The sequence below is a fragment of the Peromyscus maniculatus genome, chromosome 8 (genome assembly GCF_049852395.1).
Source record: "Peromyscus maniculatus bairdii isolate BWxNUB_F1_BW_parent chromosome 8, HU_Pman_BW_mat_3.1, whole genome shotgun sequence".
In the NCBI taxonomy this organism is placed as follows: domain Eukaryota; kingdom Metazoa; phylum Chordata; class Mammalia; order Rodentia; family Cricetidae; genus Peromyscus; species Peromyscus maniculatus.
In genome coordinates this window covers 63,423,137-63,443,922 of record NC_134859.1, presented here as the reverse complement: position 1 = coordinate 63,443,922, position 20,786 = coordinate 63,423,137, and the positions used below count along the sequence as shown (strand labels likewise).

General features: G+C 39.4%; 1 protein-coding gene across 2 annotated transcripts in view; it reads left to right on the top strand.

Annotated features, from left to right (window-relative positions):
• Nucleotides 1–20,786, top strand: part of Taok1 (TAO kinase 1) — a 112,445-nt gene that overhangs the window by 38,920 nt on the left and 52,739 nt on the right. For both annotated transcript variants that reach the window (XM_042282429.2, XM_006977440.4), the window contains exons 2-3: nucleotides 14,252–14,473; nucleotides 20,347–20,418. In XM_042282429.2, coding sequence (XP_042138363.1) covers nucleotides 14,342–14,473; nucleotides 20,347–20,418 — 204 coding nt within the window. In that variant the 5' untranslated portion in view covers nucleotides 14,252–14,341. The remainder of the gene's footprint in view (nucleotides 1–14,251; nucleotides 14,474–20,346; nucleotides 20,419–20,786) is intronic.

Here is a 20,786-nt window from a genome sequence, read left to right as displayed (position 1 = left end):
ATTTTAGGAGTGGGAAATTTAAGGATGGTGATATAGATGGTATACTTGCTGAGCAAGATTTATAGTTAAGTGGGAATGTTGACTGATTGGTGAGGAAGGTGCTGACATTGAAATTACAGAGTTGTGATAAATGCTGTTGGTGTTGGATGCACTCTATCCCTGTGTCAATTCGTACTTTCTGGTAGTCACTTTTAATTTTTTTTTCTGTTTTTTTACATGTTTTGTATGCATGTGCTATGGCATGGTGAAGAAATTTATTTACTGCTATGGGAACTCGAGGAAATCATTTAATCTCTTTGGGCCTCAGTTTCATCACTTGTGTAAATTAGAACTGATAATACTTTGAAATGTTGGTCTAAGAGGATTAGATTCATTATATAGACCTGAGAACAGTACCTGGCATATTGTGTTAGTATTATCTTAGTTCTGTATTACTCAGAAGGCTTTTGTTGGGGATTGAGAGATGGCTCAGCAGTAAGAGCCACTGGCTGTTCTTCCAAAGGACCAGAGTTCAATTCCTCACACCCACATGCAGTTCACAATAACTCCAGTACCACGTATCAGGCACACATGTGGTGCACAAACATACAGTCAGGCAAAACATCCATGCACATAAAATAATACAATAAATTTTTTTTTTCAAGACAGGGTCTCTCTGTGTAGCCTTGGAGCCTGTCCTGGAACTCGCTCTGTAGACCAGGCTGGCCTCGAACTCACAGAGATCCGCCTGGCTCTGCCTCCCTAGTACTGGGATTAGAGGCGTGCGCCACCGCCACCCGGCCTACAGTAAAAAAAATTTTTAAAGCTTTTTTTTTCTCCTAGTTCTGATCCTCTTATGTCTTGCTCTCATTTCTCTCCTACTACAGTACTCTTTTCTTGTTGTGCCGGGGATTGAACACAGCTCCTCAAGCATGTAGATACGTGCTCTACCACTGAGATATCACTCTTCTGCTTACTCAGACTTAGAGAGTTACTGAATCATCCTGTCACTGTTTGTGCCCCTTTTCAGTTGTGTTGTAGTAGATAATAGTTACATTACATAAATGAAGACTTATAAATTAATCCACCACTCAGGTTAAAGTTGTAGAATTTTTTTCTTTATTTAATCATGGAAATTGCACTAAAATTTGTCTATGGAAGTTTCCAACATCCTAGTAGGTTCCCTTTTGTCCCTTCCACCTCAGCAATCCACTCTTCTGCTTCTGTTCTTACTTCTTCACTTTTGGTTATTTTATAAATTGTTTTGCTTAGTTAAAATTACTGTGAATGTATATGTGTGCATTTATGATATGTTTATATTTGCAGGTGTCTGTGTGCAAGTGGAGATCAGAGGATAGCTTTTAGGAGTTGTTTTTTTTCCTTTTACCATGAATTTTGGGAATCAGATTTAGGACGTTAGGCTTTTGTGGCAATTACTCTCTAAGACATCTTGCTGGACTGTTTAGTTTTTAAGGTTTTCTCTGATTGGCTCTTTCACCATGCCTGGCACATTTTTTTTTTTTTTTTAAATAAACATTACTGCCCAACACACCTTATAATACCTTCTCTGCCTGTGTGTATGGTGTCATTTTTGTGCTCCTTTGATCTTATTTTTTATCCCGTTTTATCTGTTCAAGTACTCTTCCACAGAACTGTCCCCAGTGCTCAAATTATTCTGTCCTTGTTCTTCTAAGAGTTCTTTTTGGCTCATTTTGATGTTCTAGTTTAGTACCTAATAAGATGCATTCCTTTTGTGTAATTATTTGTCTTAGCTTCATGAGAACCATTATCATGTATTCCTCTCATTTAGTGCCTCACATAGGTCATGTAGTAGTAGAATCTCATTGAAGTTCTTTGAAGCTTTGGATAGCAACTAGCAGTCATGGAGAAATTGACAGTGAACTAGGGCAACTATTCATAAAAGTACAAAAACCAAAAAGGATAGCACAGCTCCTTGGGTCTATGAAAATCTTAGGCCATCCCATTGTGTTAGACTGAAGTCGAGTCAGAAACTTAGCACCACAAAGGATCATAGAAATAATATTATTAAACAAGCTAAATAAGAATTGCTGGTATGGGTCATAGTAGATCTGTTAACTCCTTGAGATTCATGCAATATGTTAAGTTTGTACACAGGAACAGTTCAGAGTAAGAATTCATAATTTATATTTTCAAGGTATCTGTGACTGAAAAAAATACTATCTTGCAAAAAATGAGAAATGAAACACTTGAAGTTCAAAGATAGTGAAGACATGAGAGATGTCATTGTTATTCATAGTAATGATCCTGACCAAACAGAAAACTTTTAGTTTGATTTACTCTGATGTGTTTAACAAAGGAGAAGTAAGAAATTGGAAGAGGGGCTGGAGAGATGTTCAGTGCTCTTTTGAGGATGTGGATATGGTTCCCAGCACCCACAGGGCAGCTCACAACCATATGTAACTCCAGTTTCGGGGGATCCCACCCATACTTCTGATCTCTAGGGGTACCAGGCACACACATGGTACACATACTTAACACGCAGGCAAAATACTTCACAAAATAAATCTTAAAAACAAACAAACAAAAAAAGGTGTCTAAAACAAAGCGTTTCTGTCTCTAATTAAAATGAACTTTTAAGAACTTAAAATTTGAGTCAAGTGGTGGTGACACATGCCTTTGGGAGGCAGAGGCAGGTGAATCTCTTGAGTTCAAGGCCAGGCTGGTCTACAGAGTGAGTTCTAGGGCACTCAGGGCTACACAAAGAAACCCTGAAAAAAAAATTAAAATTTGGATTGGGGAGATGGCTCGAGATGGTTAAAATTGCTTGTTGCTCTTTGAGAGGACCTGAATTTGATTCTCACAGCCTACATCAGGAAGCTCACAGCCGCCTGTAACTACACAGGGATCTGATGCCTTCCTCTGGCCTCTGTACATAGCCTCCTCTCCTCATGCACATACACGCAAGACATATATTTATATATGAAACAAAGAAGATCTTACCATTTAGGGATGGGGTTATATACTTCAGTTTGTAGAGTGTTTAGATCTCCAGCATTGAATAAATAAGATGTGTTGGGACATATCTGTAATTCTAGCACTCAAGAGGTAGAGGCAGGGAGTTCAGAAGTTCAAGGTCATTCTTGGCTATATAAGGAATTTTAGGCCAGTCTGGGCTCGAGACTTTGTCTAAGAAAGAGATGAGGAGGAGTAGGGAGGGGTGGAGTCATCAGTTTAGGTTTATGGATATATGGTATGTTCTTTCTATCTATCTATCTATCTATCTATCTATCTATCTATCTATCTATCTATCTATCTATAAAAGCACATATGTATATATGTATACACACATATGCTTAACGTGATTCAGGTCTTGTCTTCATCTCTCGTGTGTGTGTGTGTGTGTGTGTGTGTGTGTGTGTGTGTGTGTGTGTGTGTGTGTGTTGGGGATGGAGTCTAGGGCTTTGCACATGTTAGGCAAAGTGTTCACTACTGCTGAGCTGCATCCCCAGTTCCCAAGTTAAATATTTACATTTAGTTCATTCAGAGTGTTGTGCAGCCAAAGCATATTTTTGTACAAAGCCTTTTCTTTTTTTTTTAAAAAAATAATTTTTTTAACTTTATGTGCACTGGTGCTTTGCCTGCTTATATGTCTGTGTGAGGGTGTTGGATCCCTGGAGCTAGAGTTACAGACAGTTGTGAGCCCTCATGTGGGTGCTAGGAATTGAACCCAGGTTCCTTGGAAGAGCAGCCAGTGCTCTTAACAGCTGAGCCATTTCTCCAACCCCCCAAAGCATTTTCTAACAGCAGGTTCAATATTTAGGCACAAATACTCCCATGTTGTTTTTGTTCTCCTTTTCCCCTGATAGTCACTAATCTTTCATTCCATTCTATTTATCAATTTGTATATTGTGTCAATTTGCCTTTATTTTCCCTCTAATATCTTTTCATTTTAATATGTGTGTTTTGCCTGTATGTATGTCTGTGTACTATGTGTGTGCGGTGTCTGAGGAGTCCAGAAGAAGGTGTCTGATCATCTGGAACTGGAGTTAAAGACTGTTGTGAGTCACCATGTGGGTGCTGAAAATTAAGTCTGGGTTCTCTTGAAGAGCAGCCAGCGCTGTTAACCACTGTGCTCACTATCTCTTCAGCTCCTTGCTGGTTTTCTTGTTATCTATCTACCTACCTACCTACCTGTCTAGTTGTTGTTGTTGTTTTCCCTGAGACAGGGACAGGGTTTCTCTGTGTAGTCCTGGCTGTCCTGGAACTTACTTGGTAGACCTGGTTGACCTTAAACTCAAGAGAACCTCCTCTGCCCCCCAAGTGCTAGGATTAAAGGGCAAGGTCTAGGAGGATTCCAAACATAGATGTCTGTTATCTTCAGTCCTTGGTTAGTAATCATCATCCCAATCAACTAGGAAATTCACTAGTGCTTTGGTGGACAGTTTTTATTGAGGTTTCAGTATATTGATGTATAAGTAATGACCGGTTAATCTTGGGTTGTAGATTAGCCTCCAGAACAACAAAGAAATTCCTATTGTGTAGAATATTTTAAGGATTTAAATTTTTTTTTAAAGTTTATTTACTTTTTATGTACATTGGGGTTTTGCATGCTTGTATGTCTGTGTGAGGATGCCAGATCCCCTGGAACTGGAGTTATGGTTGTGAACTGCCATATGGGTGCTGGGACCGAAGAAAGAGTGGCCAGCGGGCGGTGGTGGCGCCTTTAATCCCAGCACTCGGGAGGCAGAGCCAGGTGGATCTCTGTGAGTTCGAGGCCAGCCTGGTCTACAGAGCGAGATCTAGGACGGGACCAAAACTACACAGAGAAACCCTGTCTCGGTGAAAAAAAAAAAAAGCCATCAGTGTCCTGCCCCCATATTTTGAGTATTTAGTAATAGCTTATATCTCCTTCCTAGAAACTGGGGAGAAAAGCAAATTGTCTCCACCTCTCTTTGTTTTGGGTTTGAATCCAAGGCCTTACAAGCACTCCACCACTGTCCTCCCACCTGCCTTGATTCAATCACTCACATTCTTTTTACACCACTCCACTCCTCAGCATCCTTCTTCAGCAAACTCTTTATCAGCTACTTTGTTTATTTTCCTTGAGACTTTTGAGGCAGCCCAAAAATTGGATCAAGGGTCGTGAAAACTTTGTGAAGTGATGAAAATAGTTTTTTCTGATGTGATTCCTTGTATCAAAAGTGATCAGCTAGGGTCTGGAGAGATGATTTAGTGGTTAAGAGCACTTGCAGCTATTGGAGAGGACCATAATTCAGTTCACAGTACCTGCGGCTCAACTGCTTGTAATTCTGGTTCTGGGGGATATAACATCCTCTCATCAACAATTGGCTGGGCTTGATGATCCGTTCATCCTTTAATCTCAATGCTCAGGCGGTAGAGGCAGGGATGATATCTGTTAGTCTGAGTTCAGCTTGGTCTACATAGTGAGTTTTAGGTCAGCTAGGGCAGCAGTGAAACTCCATCTTTAAAACAAAACAAAACAAAACAAAAGCCCCCACAAGTAATAGTTCTGTGATTCTTCTTTAAGTATTTCCTTACCTTATTTTACACTGTATAAATCTTAATGTAGCAAGGAAGAATGTGGACAGAAGGACTGGAGAGAATAAGACTAGATGGGCCTTTGAGATGGCTCATTGTAAAAGTACTGCCCAAGCCTGGTAACTCTCATGGAAGAGTACCAACTTCTGAAAGTTGTCCTCTGACCTCTACACATGTCTTATCATGGTTTGCATGCCTGTAGTCATACGCAACACATACATACATACATACATATATATATATATTATATCTAACAGTAATAATAATAATAATAATAGATTACTGTACTTGTCAGGGTTTTCAAAAGGAACAGAACTGATAGAATAAGAGAGGGAGGATGATTAAAAGGGACTCATAGCCAGGCAGTGGTGGTGTGTGCCTTTAATCCCAACACTCGGGAGGCAGAGCCGAGTGGATCTCAGTGAGTTTGAGGCTAGCCTGGTCTACAGAGTGAGTTTCAGGGCAACCAGGGCTGTTACACAGAGAAACCTTGTCTCAAAAAACAAACAACAAAAAAAAGAAAGCAAAAAGAAAAAGAAAAAAAATCATAACAGGAGTATCCAGCAATTTAGGTTTTAGTTGATTCAAAAGCAGTCAGTTGAGCTTGAGAGATGGCTCTGTGGTTAAGAGCATATACTGCTCTTCCAGAGCACCCACATCAGCTGGCTCACAAACATCGGTAGCTCCAACTCTAGGTGATCCTTCTCCTGGCCTCCAAGGGACGGACGGGGACACACACACACACACACACACACACACACACACACACACACACACACAGATTAAAAATAGTGAGATAAAATAAAAAGCAGTCAAGTTGACAATCAAAATTAGTCATTGCAACTACAAACAGCCCTGAAGGTTATTACTTGCTAGCTTATATTGAATTCATTTATTTATCCTAAAATTTTTTGTTGTTGATTGTTTAGGATTACCTCTTAAATAAAATTGTATCATTTGTGAATATGGTCCCACTTCTTGCTTTATAATGCCCTTTGTTTATTTTTCTTTACTAATTGCCCTGGCTAGAACTTCCTGTACAATGTTTTAGAAGTGATCAGACAGCCAGGAATGAAGGGTGTGTATGTGTGTGACAGAGTACTCTTGTAATCTTAGCACTGGAGAGGCTAAGGCAGGCAAGAGGAACAGGACTTCTGTCCTGCTGAAACAAGGTATTTGTTCCTTGGAAGATGGTACCTGTGAGTTTTTCTTTAATTGATTACTTAGTTAACATTTATTTATTGTTGTTGGTTTGCTTTGAGTTAAGGTCTCTACGTAGCCCTGGCTGTCCTGGAACTCAGAGATCTGCCTACCTCTGCCTTTTGAGTACTAGGATTAAAGGCTTGCCCAGGTTTCTTTCTTTTTCTTTTTTTAAAATAAAGTATTCTGCCTTCATGCCAGAAAAGGGCACCAGATCTCATTACAGATGGCTGTGAGCCACCATGTGGTTGCTGGGAATTGAACTCAGGACCTCTGGAAGAGCAGTCAGTGCTCTTAACCTCTGAGCTGTCTCTCCAGCCCCCTATTTCTTTTTTTCTTAAATGTTTTTTTTAATATTAGACAGGATCTCATATGAAGCTCAGGCTTCAACAAGTATACATTTTTTCAGTTTACTGATTATAATTCTTCTATGAAATGTCCATTCATGGAACTTATTTATTTTTGGTTCTTGGCTTGTAGAAGTGCTTTATGTATTATCATAAATTGTTAATAAAGCTAGTACTTCTAGACAGTGTTGAATAATAGAAGATGGGAGGCTGTTGTCTTAACTGTGCTATTTAACCATTATTAACTAGGTTAGTATGATTTAGAATGTTTATCTTTCTAGTTTACCAGCAACAGATAATAGTGATGTATAGCTTTTCTAGAAAAATACCATTATTATAACCATGTAATAGAATACCAGTCAGCAGTAATTTATGAGACAACACTAAATACTGATCTATTGTGCAGACAGGAGCAGGACCATACAAAAATTAAGTAACTAGCCCAATATTATACCACTAGTAAATAGAGTGCTAGTGTTTTGTCTCAAGCAGTTCTGGGGGTTGTACATTTAACTAAAGGGTAATAAAAATCTACCCTTTTTCTGGAGGCAAATGTAAAACATTTATTTCCAGAAACATCTCATCCAGCCCTCTCTCATCTATATCTCAAAAATGCGTCTTTCTCCCACTTAGCAAAAATATACCATTAACTACCATTAAACCCAGGGAGACCGAGGCAGAGTGATCTCTGAGTTCAACTGCAAGGCCAGCCTGGTTTACAAAGGAAGTTCCAGACCAGCTAGGACTACACAGTGAACTGCAGTCTCAGTCTCCCACTCCCTACTACTCTGCCAAATATGATGGCACATTCCTGTAATCCTAGCATTGGGGAGGCAGGAGTTCTAGACCACCCTTGACTACATGAGGTCCTGTCAAAAGCCCACTATTGAATAAACACTCCCATATAACTTAAATATACAAATGAGGGCATAATGTAGGATTTTTGTTTGTTTTAAGACAAAGTATCATATATCCCAGGTTGGCTTCATTGTGTAGCTGAAGATGACCTTGAACTCCTTCCTGATTGTCCTGCCTCTAGTTCCTGAGTGCTAGAATTACAGGTGTGTGTGCCTGGCACTATATAGTCTTATTGTGCAAATTTGCATGTTTGGTAAAATGATAAATGTTAGCATTAAGTAATGGTATTTTAAACCAAATTAAACTTGTACTGTTCAATGTGAAATTGATTTGGGGAATCAGTTAAGCCCAAATTTAAATTGCATAATCTTGTAATTTTCAAAAGTAAGAGAGAAAAAGAATGGGGAAGGGGGGGGAGCGTACACCAGATATAGATAGCGAGCTATTTCCTAGCTCTTTGCGTAGCATGTTAAAAGTTTGAGATTTAGTTCAAAACATTAGTTCAAGGTTGGAGTGTAAAGAAGTTTTACTAGAGATTTAAGCAGGGACGTTGGTAAAAGTGAAAGGAGGGAAGAAGACAGACACAGAGAGAGACTGAGCAGACTGCCCAAGAATGGACTCATGCTGCATCTCAGGAGTGCACTGTGGCTCCTTTCCTTCTTTTTCTTCTTCTCCATCTCCCTTTCTTTTCTCTTTCTCCATTTCCCCCTTCCCTTCGTCCTTTCTTCCTCTCCTACTCTCTTTCCCTCTCCCATTTTCTCTTCTCTCAATATCCCCTCTTCTCTCCTCTCTCTTTCCTCCTCCTTCCTCCCTCTTCCTGCTTTATTTTTATTTTTTTTGAAGCAGGATCTCACTATGTAGCCCAGGCTGGCTTAAAACTCTCCATCTTCTCCCCTCAGCTATCCAGGGCTAGCTTTACAGGTGTATGCCACCACAGGATAGATTATTTTATACATATATTGAATAAACATCAAGATGTAAATTGGCATTTTTGTTTTTTGAGATGGAATTTCTCTGTGTGGAACTCACTTTGTAGACCAGGCTGGCCTTGAACTCAAGAGATCCACCTGCCTCTGATTCCCGAGCTCTGGGATCAAAGGTGTGCGCCACTTCCTGGCTTCTTCCACTTTTATCTGGGTTCTGGGGATTGAACTCAGAATGTCAGGCTTGTCCAGCAAGGTTTTTTTTTTGTTTTTGTTTTTGTTTTAAATGGTTTTTCGAGACAGGGTTTCCTTGGCTGTCCTGGAACTCACTCTGTAGACCAGGCTGGCCTTGAACTCACAGAAATCCACCTGGCTCTGCCTCTCGAGTGCTGGGATTAAAGGCGAGTGCTACTACTGTCTGGCTTTTTTTCTTTTCTTTTTTTTTTTTAATGGGCAAGTGGTTTTATATGCTGAGCCATCTCACTGTCCCCTCTCCTCCATTGGCATTTTGAACTAATTTCTAATGCTAACACTCCACTTTTGAGTCTTTTTAAAATATTTATTTATTTGTAAGGTGGGATGTGTCCACATATGTTATGGCACACATAGGGAAGTCAGAGGACAACTTCTAGAAGTAGGTTCTCTTTTTCCACCAAGTGGGTCCTATGGATTGAACTCAGGTTGTCAGATTTGGCAGCAAGTGTTTTTATCTGTTGAACCATCTTTCCCGTCTCAACTTGAAGTCTTAATTACATGGATTTTAAGTATTTATTAAAAACAAACAAAAATACTCTGTGTGTGTGGTGTGTGTGTGTGTGTGTGTGTGTGTGTGTGTGTGTGTGTGTTTAACTTGGATTTTCTGTAAGTTAGCCTCCAGCTTGTGATCCTTTTGCTCAAGGGCTGGTATTTCAGGCAAGCAACATCACTTCTGACCCAGTGATGCTTTGAATAGTAGTATCTTTGTTTTTCATCTTTGTCCTTCATTTCTATTTGAAATATTAGGCAGATGGTTCAGAGTATCAATAGTATATTTCTCAGTATTAATTGATCTTGTGATTTTTTAAGAAAAGGCGCCTTTCCTGGAACTCACTTGGTAGTCCAGGCTGGCCTCGAACTCACAGAGATCCGCCTGCCTCTGCCTCCCAAGTGCTGGGATTAAAGGCGTGCGCCACCACCGCCCGGCAAGGTATTTGACCTTTTAGAGCCAAATAATCTCTTAATTCCAACCCTCAATTTAAAATGATAATCAGGTTTATAAGGTTGAATTAGCTGTCAAATTATTTATAGGTTAAGTGTAAGGTCATGAGTGCATCCTGTTTATGACCGTTCTTGGTTGTATTTAATATTGCAATTATTAAAATGCATGTTTCTTTGTACATCCATATGTTGAGGAAAAGATACAGTAGGTGTTACTCTCTGCCAATTTTGTGTATAAAAGAACCCCCCCCCCCTTTTTTTTTCTCTAGAGGGACCAAACATTTGACTTCGGTTGGCTATTTCTAGGCCTGAATCTTGACTTCTAGGCCTTGTAATATTAAATCACTTGCTTAGGGCCAATAATGTCCCTTTTATGAAAATTTGGTGATTCATAAAAGATGAAATACTGTGAAATCATTACTGTTGACTCAAGAAACATTCTTTAAGTAATACAGAATGTTTTCTGATTATCTTCTAATTCTGTTGCTTTTTGGCTTATCTGCTTAATTACCTGACTGTGTTAGGGAAATGTGAAGTTATTTAATTGTAAAAACTCATATTTTAGTTTTTTAAAGTAAGTTATATAGTTTTGAAATATTTGTTTTATTTATATGTATGTTTATGTTGTGAGCCTATGTGAGGATATGTATACCACATGTGTGCAAGAGCCCATGGAGGCCAGAAGAGGGTGTCAGATAACTCTGGATCTGGAGTTACAGGCATTTGTGAGCCACCTGATGTGGATGTTGGAACTGAATTAAGGTCCTGTGCTAGAGTAGTATGAACTCTGGGTCACTGAATCATCTCTCCAGCTTCTTCTAGCCTTTTTAGAAGATTGCAATCCCAGATTTGGGAGACAAGTATAGACGACCTCTTTTCGAGGCCAATCTAATTTACATAGCAAGTTTTAGGCCACCCGGGGCTATACAGTAAGACCCAGTCCAAAAAAAAAAAAAAAAGATGGTATGTGTGGTTTGGTGGTGGTGTCCTCAAGATTGCTGTGTAACTGAGGATGAACTTGAGTTTCTTACCTTCCTGTCTTCATCCTTCTGAGTGCTGGAAGTATAGGTATGTGCACTAAACTGGCTTTCACTAAACTGGCTTTGGATGTATTGGGTATAATGGTCTTTCCTGTAACCCCACTACTCAGAAGACTGAGTCAAGAGGACTGCCATGAGTTTGAGATGCCTGGGACACACACACACACACACACACACACACACACACACACACACACACACACACACAGGCACGCGGGCGCATTAGAAAAAACAGGACTCAAATTAACTCCATATATATGTATGTGTCCAAAGCCAGTTGTGTGTGTGTGTGTGTGTGTGTGTGTGTGTGTGTGTGTATTGAAATTTTTTAAATTGCGGTGTGGTGTTGCTATATTGAAATACAAAAGACAAGTATTTTCTGGCAAGAATTAAAGTTCTTTTGGGGCTGGAGAGATGGCTCAATATTTTAGAGTACTTAATTGCTTTTCTAGAGGAGGTTGCAGGTTTGGTTCCTATTATGTCTCAAAATCATCCATAATTCCAGTTCTAGGGGATCAGATGCCCTCTTCTGACCTCTATGGGCACTAGGCATTCATGTGGTCACATACTACATACATCAGGTTAAAATGTACATACACATAAAATTTAGAAATTAAGCCTTTTAATTGGTTTTATTGTTTCATTAAAATGAGATCAGCTTAGGAGTCATATAAAGGGCGTAGGAAGAATTGGATGGCACGGGCTGGAGAGATGGTTCAGTGGTTAAGGGCACTGGCTACTCTTCCTAAAGGTCCTGAGTTCAATTCCCAGCAACCACATGGTGGCTTACAGCCATCTGTAATGAGATCTGGCACCCTTTCTGGCCAGCAGGCATACATGCAGACAGAACACTGTATACATAATAAATAAATAAATCTTAAAAAAAAAAAAAAAGAATTTGGATGGCACTTTTCCTCCTTGGAAGTCTAATGAAATACATTCCAATTTTAATTCCTGAAATTAAGTGAATTAAAAAAAAAAAAAACTGGCCGGGCGGTGGTGGCGCACGCCTTTAATCCCAGCACTCGGGAGGCAGAGGCAGGCGGATCTTTGTGAGTTCGAGGCCAGCCTGGGCTACCAAGTGAGTTCCAGGAAAGGCGCAAAGCTACACAGAGAAACCCTGTCTCGAAAAACCAAAAAAAAAAAAAAAAAAAAAAAAAAAACTGAACTGGCCCGGCCGTGGTGGCGCACACTTTTAATTCCAGTACTTGGGTGGCAGAGGCAGGCGGATCTCTGTGAGTTTGAGGCCAGCCTGGGCTACAGAGTGAGTTCTAGGAAAGGCGCAAAGCTATACAGAGAAACCCTGTCTTGATAACTGACATTTGTTATTGTGCTTACTATGGTATAGAGTATTCTGAGATTACACATGGTAACTCATTTAACCCTCATAACCACTGTATAAAGTAGGTTGTTTTTGTTTTGTACTTAAAAAAAAAAGGAGACAGTTTATGAATAGTGTTGGGATTTATATCTAGCCAGTTTTATTCCAGAACCCAGGTTCTTAAGCCTCTTAATTAGGACAACCATTTTTAAGCATCAAATAATCTTATATAAAAGAGTTGGTAGCAGAACCAAGGAATCTCTGGTTCTTTCTAAGTCTACTTATGGAAGGAATCAGATGATAACAACTATATTTTAATGTGTTAACCATGTGAATTAAGTTTATTAAAAACCAGGTGTCTGTGCTAAATTCAGACTTTCTTATTTTGTATTTTTTTCTTTAATTTTAATTTGTGTATGTGATAGAGACAGAGATAGATACAGATATGAGTGTGAGCATGTACTTACTGTGTAAAGGTCAGAGGACAACTTTTGGGAGTTGCTTCTTCTCCCTTATAGAACATCTTAGAAGCTTCTGCCCCTTTCTAGTTTCCTGGGATTGAACTGTGGTCATCAGACTTGAGGGGCAGCCAGGCGGTGTTGGCGCACGCCTTTAATCCCAGCACTCAGGAGGCAGAGGCAGGTGGATCTTTGTGAGTTCGAGGCCAGCCTGGTCTACAGAGCGAGATCCAGGACAGGCACAAAGCTACACAGAGAAACCCTGTCTCAAAAAACAGACAGACAGACAAAACAGACTTGAGGGGCAAACCCTTTTACCCACTGAGACATTGTACTGGCCCTCATTCTTTTTTTTTTTTTTTTTTTTTTTTTTTTTTGTTTCGTTTTGTTTTGTTTTGTTTTTTGAGACAGGGTTTCTCTGTGTAGCTTTGGAGCCTTTCCTGGAACTCACTCTGTAGCCCAGGCTGGCCTCAAACTCACAGAGATCCGCCTGCCTCTGCCTCCCCACTGTTGCGATTAAAGGTGTGTGCCACCACCGTCTGGCTCCATTTTTCTTTGGGATAGATCAGATTTGATTAATGCACTGTGATCAAGTGTCTGAATTACATTTTTTGTGTTTTTTCTTATATATGAACACATTGGTAAGGGCTTTCCTGTTGTAAGAAAAACCCTTCAAGTATCCCAATTTTGGGCTATTGTGATTGTGTGTATGTGTGTGGAGGTGTTAAGTTTTTTTTGTTACTTTTTAAAATTATGTGTGTATGTGGTGTGTGTGTGTGTGTGTGTACACTCAAGTGTTTGTGCATGTGTGTGCAAACCAGAGGAGGATATTAGGTCTTTGAAGATGGAATTAAGGCAGTTGTAAGTTGCCTAGTGTTGGTGCTAGTAGTCAGTGCAGGTCCTCTGGAAGAGCAGTGCATGTACTTAACTAATGAGCTGTCTCTCCAACACCTGTTTTGTTTATTAAGCCTGTGTCTTAGTAGGTAGCCCTAGCTAGCCTGGAACTCACAGAAATCTTTCTGCCACTGCCTCACAAGTACTGAGATTAAAGACATGTGCCTTTAATTATGTATGTGCCTTAGTATATATGTTTTTAATAGTATGTTAATTGTCTCTTCCTCTAGTTTCATCAAAATTGGATTATTAAGTAGTAGAAAGTCTCCCACGATTTAAAGATGAAGCTAACATTGAAATGGACTGTGTTGTAGATTGCGTCATTTTTAAAGTGCCACAGGTGATTGTGATGAGCTTAGGAACTAATGCAATAGAAGACTACACTGTTCACTAACATTCTAGATCTGATACAGTTTTGTAGATAATGACTGCAAATGATCTTTTAATTATTCTTAGCAACTTTTAACTTTTTTTTCCTTTTTTCTTTTCCTAGTTTATGCCAGCGTGGCTTTATTCCTACAGATGAACCAAGCATTGGGATAGCAATATAAAATTAGAATCAGACAGCTGACTGCTCAGCAGGATGCCATCAACTAACAGAGCAGGCAGCCTAAAGGACCCTGAGATTGCAGAGCTCTTCTTCAAAGAAGATCCGGAAAAGCTCTTCACAGACCTCAGAGAAATCGGCCATGGGAGCTTTGGAGCAGTATATTTTGTGAGTTAAAGGCTTGATGTCAGAGATGTTGGAGTGAAAAATGTTAAAAGAGATAAGGAATTTGCTGAGTAGGAAAACAAACCCTGCTCTCACATTGCTTTTTATACCACACATGTCTACATGCATTATGCAAGGAATGACTTTTTGCAGCTGACATCACTTGGTTGTCCTCTAATTCAATTCCATTTCAAAACTACCTAGAGATATGTCATCTCCGCCCAGTCCCATAAGAATGCCTCCCATTTTGAGATGCCAGTTAAAAGCTCTAGCTTGGGCTGGAGAGACGGCTCAGAGGTTAAGAGCACTGCTTGCTCTTCCAAAGGTCCTGAGTTCAATTCCCAGCAACCACATGGTGGCTCACAACCATCTGTAATGAGATCTGGTGCCTTCTTCTGGCATGCAGGCATACATGCAGGTAGAACAAATAAATTAAAAAAAAAAAAAAAAAAAAAAAGCACTGACTGCTCTTCCAGCAGACCCCGGTTCAATTCCCAGCACCCACATGGCAGCTAACAACTATCCATAATGCCAAGAACTGACACCCTCACATATAAACATACATGCAGGCAAAGCACCAAAGCAAAAACAAAACAAAAATAACCTCTAGCTTGTGCTTCCATTAACTATGGAATTGGGATCCTCCAACCCTTTCTTTGGGTGTAATTATTAAGTGAAACTCATTTAAGATTGTATTTTAAATGATGCAGTGAAAAGATACATAGACTGAGCCCTAGAATCCTCTTTGGAACAGGAGCTTTTGTCCATGTGGAGTTTAAGTATGTCAGTTTCTTGGCCATTAGATGTTTGTTCTCATCTCTCCTCACAGTCCCCAGTCCTTTGGGTGGTTATTTGTTATATAACCTGATTAGTAAGTTATTGGCTGTTGGTGATTAACTTCACCTTCAGCTTCTCTCCCTTCCCCCAAGGTAAGAGTTGGGTATGTAATGCCGGTTCCAATTCTCTGGCTCAGGATTGGTTTCCCTGAGAACCATCATTCCCTCTAATCCTGTGATAGTCTAGGTTCTTTCCTCAAAACACCTCAGGTGTGGTTGAGAGAGGTTCACTGTAAATAAAAAATGCTGTTTTATCATTCACTAGTGTAGTTGTTCTGGAGGTTGCTTGCAACCAAGGACAAAATTCCAAAATTTTACCAAGTATTGGGAAATAAAAATATACTACCCTAAATATATCTTCTGGCAAGATTTGTGTTAGTTATTCTGCAGACACGGGAATGACTCTCAGATGCTGTCCTTGGAAGACTTGTCAGTTTAGAACAGTGTTGCTTGCCTCACTGTAGTCTCCTCACTGTAGTTTTCTTAGCGTCCCATAGCCTGCTTGCTGTCATCATCCTCAGAAGCTTTCGGAGCCTCATTCTGTAGAGTAGAGTGCTATTTCCTGGTCAACCATATGGCCATTCTTTTGAGTTTTTTACTTTGTGTATGGCTCCTGTGTGTGCACATTAATAATTTATATGCTTTGTCTCCTCCCCCTTTTCTCTATAATAAGTTCATTTTTTAAAATTATTGAACCTTCTGAAGAAAAAATTTAAAACTTCCCTATACAGCTTTCATCTGTTCTCAGAGTATGTATTCTAAAATCCCCCTCCCCATACTTGAAGCCGAAGATAATACTGAACCTTATAACTCAATGTCTTAACTAAATACTTTCCATGTTTTGTGGCCACAGTTTTTGCATTTTGAGGTGTGGCACCAAAACTAGCATACATTTCACTTCCTTCTTTATAATTTTTTAAAATGTGCATTGATGTTTTGCCTGCATGTGTGTCTGTGTGAGGGTGTTGGATCCTTGGAACTGGAGTTATAGACAGTCGTGAGCTGCCATGTGGGTGCTGGGAATTAAACCCAGGTCCTCTGGAAGAACAGCTAGTTCTCTTAACCGCTGAGCCATCTGTCCAGCCCCCTTTCTCTATAATTTTATAAATAGAATCTTGTACTTTCTGTAGAGTTTTAGCAGCATCAACATAGCTTTTTGTTGTTGTGATTTTTGAGACAAGGTCTCTTTACAAAGCCCTGGCTGTCCTAGAATTCACTATGTCGTCTAGGCTGGCTTCAAACTCACAGAGATCTTCCTGCCTCTGTTTCCCAAGTGCTGGGATTAAAGGCATGTGCCACAATGCCTGGCTAACATAGCTTTTTCTTAATCTAGTTGAGAATATTTTTAAAGATTTCTTTATTGAGGGAGCTGGAGAAATGGCTCAGAGGTTAAGGGCATTGGTTGCTCTTCCAAAGGTCCTGAGTTCAATTCCCAGGAACCACATGGTGGGTCACAACCATCTATGATGAGATCTGGTGCCTTCTTCTGGTGTGTGTATATATAATAAATAATTAAAAAAAAAAGATTTATTTATTGGTTTTTTAAAGTGTGTGTGTGTGTGTGTGTGTGTCCATGTCCGCGCACGCGCGCGTGCACACACACATATCATATGTACCGTGTACATGCAGGTGCCCATGCTGGCCAGAAGAGGGTATCAGATTCTCTGGTCGTGGAGTTCTAGGTGGTTGTCAGCTTTCTGATGTGGGTGCTGGGAACCAAACCTGGGTCTTACAAGAGTAGTAAGAGTTCTTATCCATTGATGTCTCTCTCCAGGCCCCAAGTTAAAGTTTTCATTATCATATTTTTCTTTTTCCTGTGTGTGTATGTGTGTTGCATGTTTTCACATGTGTGGGGACATGGATGGTCATGAGCATGTTGGGAATCAATCCTAGATTCCTCTTCTACCTCATTTGTCTAAGCAGGGTTTACCCAGAGCTCACTCTCAGGACTATTCTTGTTAGCTAGCTTGCTCCAGTGATCCTGTCTCCTTCCAGAGTTGGAATTAGGTGGACCATTAAATCTACCCAGTATGGTGTTGGTTTTCTGAGGAATCCATACTCTGCTACTTTCTATGTTCCTTGTGATTTCTTGTGTTGTAGGTGCTATAACCAGTGAACCATCTCCCCAGCCCCCTTTGTCACTTTTTTGTAAGACAGTATTTCTCTGTGAAGCCCTGGCTACCCTGGAAATTTCAATATAGATCAGGATGACCTTGAACTTACAGAGATCTTCCTGCTTCTGTCTAAGTGCCTGGCTTATTTTCATACTTTTTTCTTTGAAGGAAACAGTCTTCTCTTTGTCATGTCAAGATTGCTGTTTTCTCATTACTCTCATAGTTTGGTACTGTTACTGTGTAAATTTATGATTGTTTGAACACAAGGACTTAGATAACCATGACAAATCATCAGGATGCTCTAAGTCACTTATGGGTGGCTAGAGTTTACATCATAGATGTGCTGGACAAAAGAAATGGTTCACGCAGGATGGCGGCGGCGCACGCCTTTAATCCCAGCACTCAGGAGCCAGAGCCAGGAGGATCTTCGTGAGTTCGAGGCCAGCCTGGTCTACAGAGCGAGATCCAGGACAGGCACCAAAACTACATAGAGAAACCCTGTCTCGAAATTTAAAAAAAAAAAAAAGAAAGAAAGAAATGGTTCATGTCCTAGCCAGATGGAATATGCTACTGAGAATGGCATTATAATTGCAGACTTTTAGAGAAAGCCAGGTGAGAAAGAGAGGAAGACAGAATTACCATAGGTCAGAAAGATCAAGGTTCAGAGCCTACATTTTAGTTCAAAATACCTAACCAGTTGATAGAAATGGCCAAACTTTGGGATATTGGGTTTAGAGCACAAGTCCACTTTTCAGTTTTGAGTATGTATGTACATACTTTAAGAGTATAATTGCAGATATCTATGACAAGTCTATCTTTAAATTTTTGAGGAATATTCTAACTGCAAGTCCAGCAGCTACTGTTTCCATTCCCACCAACAGTAAAGACTTTTAATTTCCCTACCTTTGTGATAATGTCTGTTATTCTAATAACCATTGACACTGAACATGTTTTGTTGTTTAGACAGGGTCTTTCTTTGTAGCCCTAGCTTTCCTGGCTCTCACTGTAAGGATCAGGATGGCTTCAAACCATTCTCTATCTGTATTGGTTATTTTTGTTGTTTTAAAGCTGTATATGGGGGCAGACACTTTTAATCTCAGCACTTAGGAGTCAGAAACAGGTGTATCTCTGTGAATTTGGGCCAGTCTGATCTACTTAGAGAGTTCCAGGCCAGCCAGGGCTGCATAATGAGAATTTTTTTTTTTTAGTATTTTTGAATTTTTATGTGTGTATGCCACAAGTGTGAGGGTATTTTCAGAGGCCAGAAGAGGGCCTGAATTCTCTGAAGCTAGAGTTAACAGCTGGTTGTGAAACACCCAATATGAGTACTTGTAATCAAACTGAAGACCTCTGGAGGATCAACAAATGTTTTTAACCACTGAGCCATCTCTCTACTCTCAATCTCAGGTCTGTGGCTTTGTATTTTAAATAGCCTTCTGTCTAGACTATATAAAGAACTCTTAGAACTCAGTAATAAAGATGCATAGTTTAGAACATGAATATTACAAGTAATTGAATTAGAAATTTTCCAAAGAAAATTACAGATGAATAATAAATAAAGCTTATAAAAAATATTCAACATCATTACTCATGAATTGCAAAATATTTTGTAAAGTATCATCACAAAAAGCCACATGTGGTTCCTTTTAAATGAAATGTCCAGAAGAAGCAAATCTCCAGGCATAGGAAGTAAGTCTATTATTGCTTAGAGAAGTTGCCTAAAGGAGATAGAATGATAGGCAAATGTGGTATAAGGTAAAGCCAGCCATGGTTATAAACACCTCAACATCAGAACTCAGGAAACTGAGGCAGGAACGTTTCAAGTATGAGGCCAGCATAGGATATATTAGTGAATTCAAGTCTTGTCTAGCTTATAGATTTTTAGAGACTGGAAAAAACAGAATAAAAAAACAGCAGAAACACACTCCAAACCTTATAGATATGATTTGTCATGTTGAACACCTAACTTTTCTAATTTTGATTTTATAAGTGTTGGCTTTCTTTACTGTTGAGAAGATTTGGAAATAGCCCTTCCTAAACTTTCAGCATGTAAGTTTATATAAGGTAGTGCACACCTTTGATCCAAGCACTCAGGAGTCAGAGACAGGTGGATCTCTTGAGTTTGAGGCCAGCTAGGTCTACATAGCAAGCTCCAGGACAGCCAGGGCTACATAGAGAGACCTGGTCTCAAAACAACTAGAATAAAATAGGAATTATGAAGTGTTTTCCCAGTATCCTGATAGTTCTTTTCATGTTATATAAAATAGAGGTTAAAAAATATTTTCTTGCCGGGTGGTGGTGGTGGTGGTGGTGGTGGTGGTGGTGGTGGTGGTGGTGCACGCCTTTAATCCCAGCACTCGGGAGGCAGAGGCAGGCGGATCTCTGGACTGACATAGTAGAAAGAGAACTGATTCTCTAAAGTCCTCTCATCTTTAGACACACAAAGCTCATACACATTCACAAATATATACATGCATATGCACACACATAAATACAGTAATGGTTTTTACAAGTGTTCTTTAAAAGGAGCTTTATTGCATTTTAGGTTTTTTTAAAAAATTGGTTATATATTTGAGTTTTACAATATGGATTGTAAAATGGTGACTATAGTGTGAAGTTGATGATTTATCTATTACCTTACATAGTGACTTTTGTATGTGACAAGAGCAGCTAAAAGCTACTTACTTAACTAAAATCCCTAATACAACTTTACTAACTTTAGTTCTGAATTGTTACTAGTTCTTCAGATTCCTGTTTGATTTCTTTTGACTCACATCTTCCCTATTTTTTCTGCCACTAAAGGTAATTTTCATGTTTTTTTTTTGAATTCTAGTTTATAAGCACCTTCATTCTCAAAGAAATAACATCTCAGATTTAATCTATTGGTTTCTATTTCACAACGGTTCTTTCTTTGTTTCTTTTTAAGGCTCGAGATGTGCGTACTAATGAAGTGGTGGCCATCAAGAAAATGTCTTATAGTGGAAAGCAGTCTACTGAGGTAAGTTAATTATATACATATTTTTGGCGTGTTAGGAAAACAAACTACTTTTAATAAGGGAGAGAAGGAAGGAAATTTAAAATAGATACATTATATGTAAAAGCATACATTCCTAAATGTACCAGTACATTTTTCTTTGCTCCCCCGTTCATTCATTTATTTTCTTTACCTTTTTGATTGCCATACTAAATCCCAGATTTCTTTATACTATTTATACTATTTTCATACATACTTAATTGTAGTTGGTTCCCTCCTCCCCTCCCCTTCCTGTTCCTGCTTGGTTTCTGCCCTTCCAGTCTGTACCTTTCTGCCCTAGGAAAGGTTCCCCACTGCTTCTGTCAAGTGCTTTGTTCGCCTCTAGTTGGCTT